General features: G+C 29.5%; 1 protein-coding gene and 1 pseudogene across 1 annotated transcript; one reads left to right on the top strand and one right to left on the bottom strand.

Annotated features, from left to right (window-relative positions):
- Window positions 1-677, top strand: part of LOC110278283 (uncharacterized) — a 4341-nt pseudogene extending 3664 nt beyond the window's left edge.
- Window positions 678-1659: 982 nt separating this feature from the next.
- Window positions 1660-3416, bottom strand: LOC107475761 (organic cation/carnitine transporter 3). Its single transcript, XM_016095421.3, has one exon. It carries the CDS (start codon window positions 3399-3401, stop codon window positions 1794-1796), a length of 1608 nt encoding a protein of 535 aa, XP_015950907.1. The 5' UTR covers window positions 3402-3416; the 3' UTR covers window positions 1660-1793.
- Window positions 3417-5510: the final 2094 nt, after the last annotated feature.

Here is a 5510-nt window from a genome sequence, read left to right as displayed (position 1 = left end):
CAATTATTATTCACACTAATATAATAATAGACGTTGTTAACGTATTTATAAATTACCAAAAATGCACTCGAATTATTTTGTTGCTAACAAAAATATATTCAAATTTTGTTATCGATAAAAATATCTTTAAATAATTTAGAAATGCGACAAAAATATTCAATATTAAATATGTATTTCTCAAAAAATATTTTAGAACTTGAATTTTGATGCGATTTTTTACAAATATCATTAGAAAATTGAGATATTTTTATTCTTAAAATTTGTTGATTTTTCGCTAACTACATTTTTTTGTGATTTTTTAAAAGTATTATTGGTTGTTGACAAAAAAAATTACAAACAAATATATATTTAATTAATGAAAAATTACTAAATTTTAAGAATAAAAATATTTTATTTTTCTAATTTTTTTAAAAAATCTTATTAAAATTTAATTTTTAAAATATTTTTTGATAATACATATTTAATATTAGACATTTTATCGTATTTTAAAATTATTTAAAAATATTTTTTATTAACAAAAATTTGAATACATTTTTACCAACAACAAAATTATTCAAATGCAATTTTTTTATGGTGTACCCTTTTAAATTGTCAGGGACCCCGGATAAATATTCACTCATTATTATTTGGTTACTGTTTATTGTTTCTTATTATTGTGGACAGCGGACAGGAAATGAGGCCTGTAAATGTGCACCACATGGGCAAATAAAAACAAAATGATTATTGAAAATAAAGGGCCCTTAATGCTAGTAGCCTAGTAGCTAGGACTGAATTGAAGGTTTCATACTTTCATTATATTGGATCATCCTACACCAAATGAATCGTGTATATATATATAGGTTATTAAAAATATAATTAGAAAGTATTAAATTGAAAAATAAATTGCAATAGTAATTTACAAAATGAAAAGAGATTTGTATATATATTCATGAAGATTAATTTTAAACATAAATGTTTGCTAAATAAGCAAGTTCTGACTGTTTTTTTTTTTTGTCTTTCTAGTATTACTTGTTTTAAATTATTAGTTGTCATGTAGTTAGTGGCGCGTCATTAAATCTAATCAATTATGTAAGATTTGATTAATTTGACATGTAACCTACTACTCTACTATAGATATTAATTTCCAAGTAGTTGAATGATAATTATAAATTGAGATGGAACATAACCAAAAATCATAAATAGATTAGATGTTATATATAATACATAAAAACAAGAGCAGCTATCTACTAGGACTATAAATTGATGAGCAAATATCATAACTAGATTATTAACGATGATTAGAGATAATATTAACATAACATGGGGTTTTACTTTGAAGTTATTATGTAATAAAAAAGAAAGAAAGAAAATATCGGATGCAGAATTATTGTTGATCAATAAGCTAGTGTAAGAAGAAAGAGATAAAAAAAATATTTTGTATGTTTATAACCAATTTTTTCTTAATTTTTTAATTTCCTTACTCTAGAACCTTGTGTATGTGATAAATAATTATGTGAAGTAAAACAATTTTATTTTTATTTTATTTTTTTGTATGAAAAAGCATAAATTAAAATTGTAAAACAGGAAAGAAAATTACATCGCATCAATTACCATGCATATTACTTCAATGAATCCAACCACAATTTATTAAGTCTCACTATATCCAACTAAGCTCTTACATACATAAATAATATATAGTTAATTAGATAGATATATATACATGATGAAAATAACATTATTTCTTAATAATAACATAATAACAAACCTCATTAATTATTACATAATTATTGTTTTAACACAATTTTATACTTCTCCTATTTGCTTTCTTCTTCTTCTTCTTCATCCATGGTATCACAAAATGCTTTGTCCTTTGTCTCTGGCAAACACAAACCAAACAAGCCAAGAAACCCTATTGCCAACCCTAAAATCCCATAACATAGAAACTTATTATTATGCTCTCTACCAGCTCCTACTAACATTGGACTAATTGTACCACCCAATGCCACAGCTTGTCTCAACAAAGATAATGCACAATTTCTCACACAAGTTGGGAACAACTCACTCCCAAATATTATAAGAACATTATAAGCAGTGTAAGCACAAAAGAAAGACACCAATTCGAACACAAGTTGCAACGAAATTGTAAAATTCGTCACTTCAATGCTAGCCAAAACACTTGAAATCCCACTTAGTGTAGTGAGAAATAGTAGCATGCTTTTCCTATTGAACTTGTGTATGAATATGAAAGTGAGGATTGTAGATGGTATCTCTAACAATGCATTAAATGTGACACTTAAATAAAGATTGAATGATAACATTCCAACTCCTAGTGGCATACCATAATAGACTAATCCAATTCCTAAACCCATGGCTACAATCACCATTATCCTTCTAGAAGACCATCTATTTTGCATTAAGATCTTGAAAGTTGAGTATAGATCAACTTTCATAGTTTCTTCCTTAAGGGGCATGATGTTGGAGATAGCCAAATCCAAGTAATCACTTTGAGTAGTGAGTGATAATGATGTGATACTTTTCAATACTTTAATAGCTTCTTCTTTCCTTCCTCTAATGAGAAGCCATCTTGGAGATTCATGAAGAAATAAATAGACTAATATGCAATATAAAATGCCCGGAAGAGAAGTAACTATATAGAAATTTCTCCACGAAGAACCTTTATTTAAGTAAGCTATTGGTGGCAAGGTTAAGAACCCTAAAGTACACACTAGAAAACCAAAGACACCTACCTGACCGCGCCATCTTTTGGAGACTAATTCGGAGGCAAGAACAAGTGTGGTGGTTCCAAGGGTGGAACGGCCAAATCCACAAACGAATTTGAGTGCAGAATAGATCCAAATATTTGTAGAGAAGGAAGCAAGGAAGGAAGAGAAGGACATTAAAAGACATGAGTAGAATATCATGTTCTTGCGACCGAGCGAGGCGTCGGCTAGAGTGGCCAAAACAATGCCTCCAATTAAGCAACCGGTGAAAAACATGGAAGCTGGAAGTCCTGTAATGATTGTATTTACACATTCTAGATCCCATTCTGATATTATAGAGACTTGTTTAGATTCGTCCCATGCCCATAAATCCTTTGAGAGCTCGCAAATGCTAGCTCTCTTGGCAGTCATGGTAGTTGATTCGCAAGAATTGTTACTTGCGAATCGACTACCAGTCTGGTTGGCGCAATGCCAAGACGGTTGTGCATCGGTGAAGATGGTGATGAATGTTTGTTGGCCATCAAAGAACCAAGCAAAGGAGACTAGAAAAACTTGAAGGAGTTGAGTCCAATTGAGTTCTCCAATGCACTCTTCAACTATGGAGCTAATTGTAGAGATTTGTTCATCATCTTGATGTGGTTGTTGTGCAAGTGAGTTAGATGAATTAGACTGGGAAAGAAGTTGGGTTGATGAATCAACCATAATTACAATCACTGTATGTTTACTAGCTAATAATTAATTAGTTGTGTGCAGCAACCATAGCTCGTATGATATAAGCCAAAAGCTTAGGAACTATTCATCTATTATTGAAAAAGGAACTTAATTTTACACCACATTTTCTATATCTTGATGATAATGTGTCTAAAAATATCAACATTAATGTTTGTAATATCGTCAATCGATCAATCAATCATATTTTGTTCAAAATTAATATTGAAAGACTCTAACTCAATATTGTATTTAATAATTAGATATTAGAATTAAAATTTTAAAGGCCAATACCAAAAAAAGAATCTTATGGCAGTGTTTTTTTAGAAATTAGGACTGAAATTTAGTATTATGTCTGAAATTTTTAAAAATACAGACTAAAACTATAATAATATTTCTTTTTAAAAATAATTTATTTAAATTTTTAAATTCTAAATCTACTCCATAATATTTATATTTATTAATCTCAATCTCAATTTTTCTTCTAAGTTTTAGTGTCTAGACATTACTGTATTACATTTATTTATACTGCTTTCATGATGTATGTGAAGATTCATAGCCCAGTAAGAGCCCAATAAGGCCCAAAATTGAAACGCCTGAGTCCAGTGTGTCCGATTACTGATAAAAAAAAGAATCGTTACCAAAAACAGAAAAAAGAAGAAACAGCTGTGAATCTTTCCAGAACGATGAATTGAAAAATCTAGGCCAGTCAAGTCACGTGCTCCTAGTAAACAATCGTCGTCATCATCATGAATCATAATCATTCGCTCAAAAGTCAAAAGCATACATAAACACTTGCCACTCTCTCTTTGATAGTTTCTGAAAGATAGAGTCAAGTTAGCTTTTTAATTAACTTTCTATTCATGTCGTTAATTAACTGTTAGCATTGTTAAATATTAAGTGACAACTGACATGTTCTAAACGAAAGGACTAGCTACTACTCTTACTAGCTTAAGAAATTGTGTATCACTCTAAAAGTTACATTTTTAATTTGGTTTATTATAAAATAATTTTGCATTATTAATTAAAGGTGTCAAAATACAGTAGTTGGTAACTTTTTTTTTTCTTTTTAATTTGAAGATTGTATCTAATACATGATCTTTTTCTAAAAAGATTCTTTAGGGTAATGTTATTTTTTCTGGAGAAAGAATAAAAACTAACTACGAGTATCTCGAATTTAAACTATAAATTATAAAGTAAATTGCTTAATAATTATTAATTAGTTAATTTTTTTATTAAAATTATAAATCTTCTAAGATATTTAAAAAATATATATTTATTTATTTTTTTTATATATTCAATATATTAAAAACAAAAAAAAATTAATTTTTATAATAATTCATATAAATTTTTTTTTATAATATATTTAACCTATATTATTAGAGCATAACGGCTGGCAATTCATATCCGACTCGTGGATACCCAACCCGGTCCAATCCGTTCGAGTTGCTGCGAGTAGGGTAAGGTACGGGTTTAGGGTACGGATATACCTACAACCTCTCTTATGTAATGACTTACAATAAGTGAACAACCACTAAACTAGTTAGTTAATTTAGTAATTTAGAGTATTAGTTTGTTATTTTGTATGTTATTAATATGTATGAAATTCGACATGATTGAATTTTATATTTACTTTGAAAAAAATTGATATATCTGCGGGTAGGGTAGGGTAGAATAGGGTTTAAAACTTTAGGGTGCGGATAGGGTTAGAGTTGAGTGATTCTCAACCCGCAGATATGATAGGGTAGAATTTTAATTGAATTTTCAACTCGCGAGTAAGGTTAGGGTAGGGTCCAAACCCTACCCTACCCTACCCATTGCCAGTCCTAAGCATAAGTTAGCGAAACGTTTTTTATAAATGAAAAAGGGGTTTGAATTTTGAAAAAGAGCACTGGGCGCACGTTAGCCAACTTCACCGAGAGTTTTGATGAGAGCCCATAACTGTGTCCGTGCGCATCTTAGCTTCCACCTCATCTCACCTAACTAACTTTCTCTTCTCTCTCTCTCTCTCTCTCTCTCTGCAAAAGTTGTAAAAAAAACGAAACCACTTGTGTGTGACTGTGTTGTGTTCCAAAAAATCTCTCTTCTAAGTTCTAACTCTCT

Source organism: Arachis duranensis, chromosome 2 (assembly GCF_000817695.3).
Source record: "Arachis duranensis cultivar V14167 chromosome 2, aradu.V14167.gnm2.J7QH, whole genome shotgun sequence".
Lineage (NCBI taxonomy): Eukaryota > Viridiplantae > Streptophyta > Magnoliopsida > Fabales > Fabaceae > Arachis > Arachis duranensis.
The sequence above is the reverse complement of the archived record's forward strand: the minus strand, read 5'-3'. Positions and strand labels throughout refer to the sequence as shown.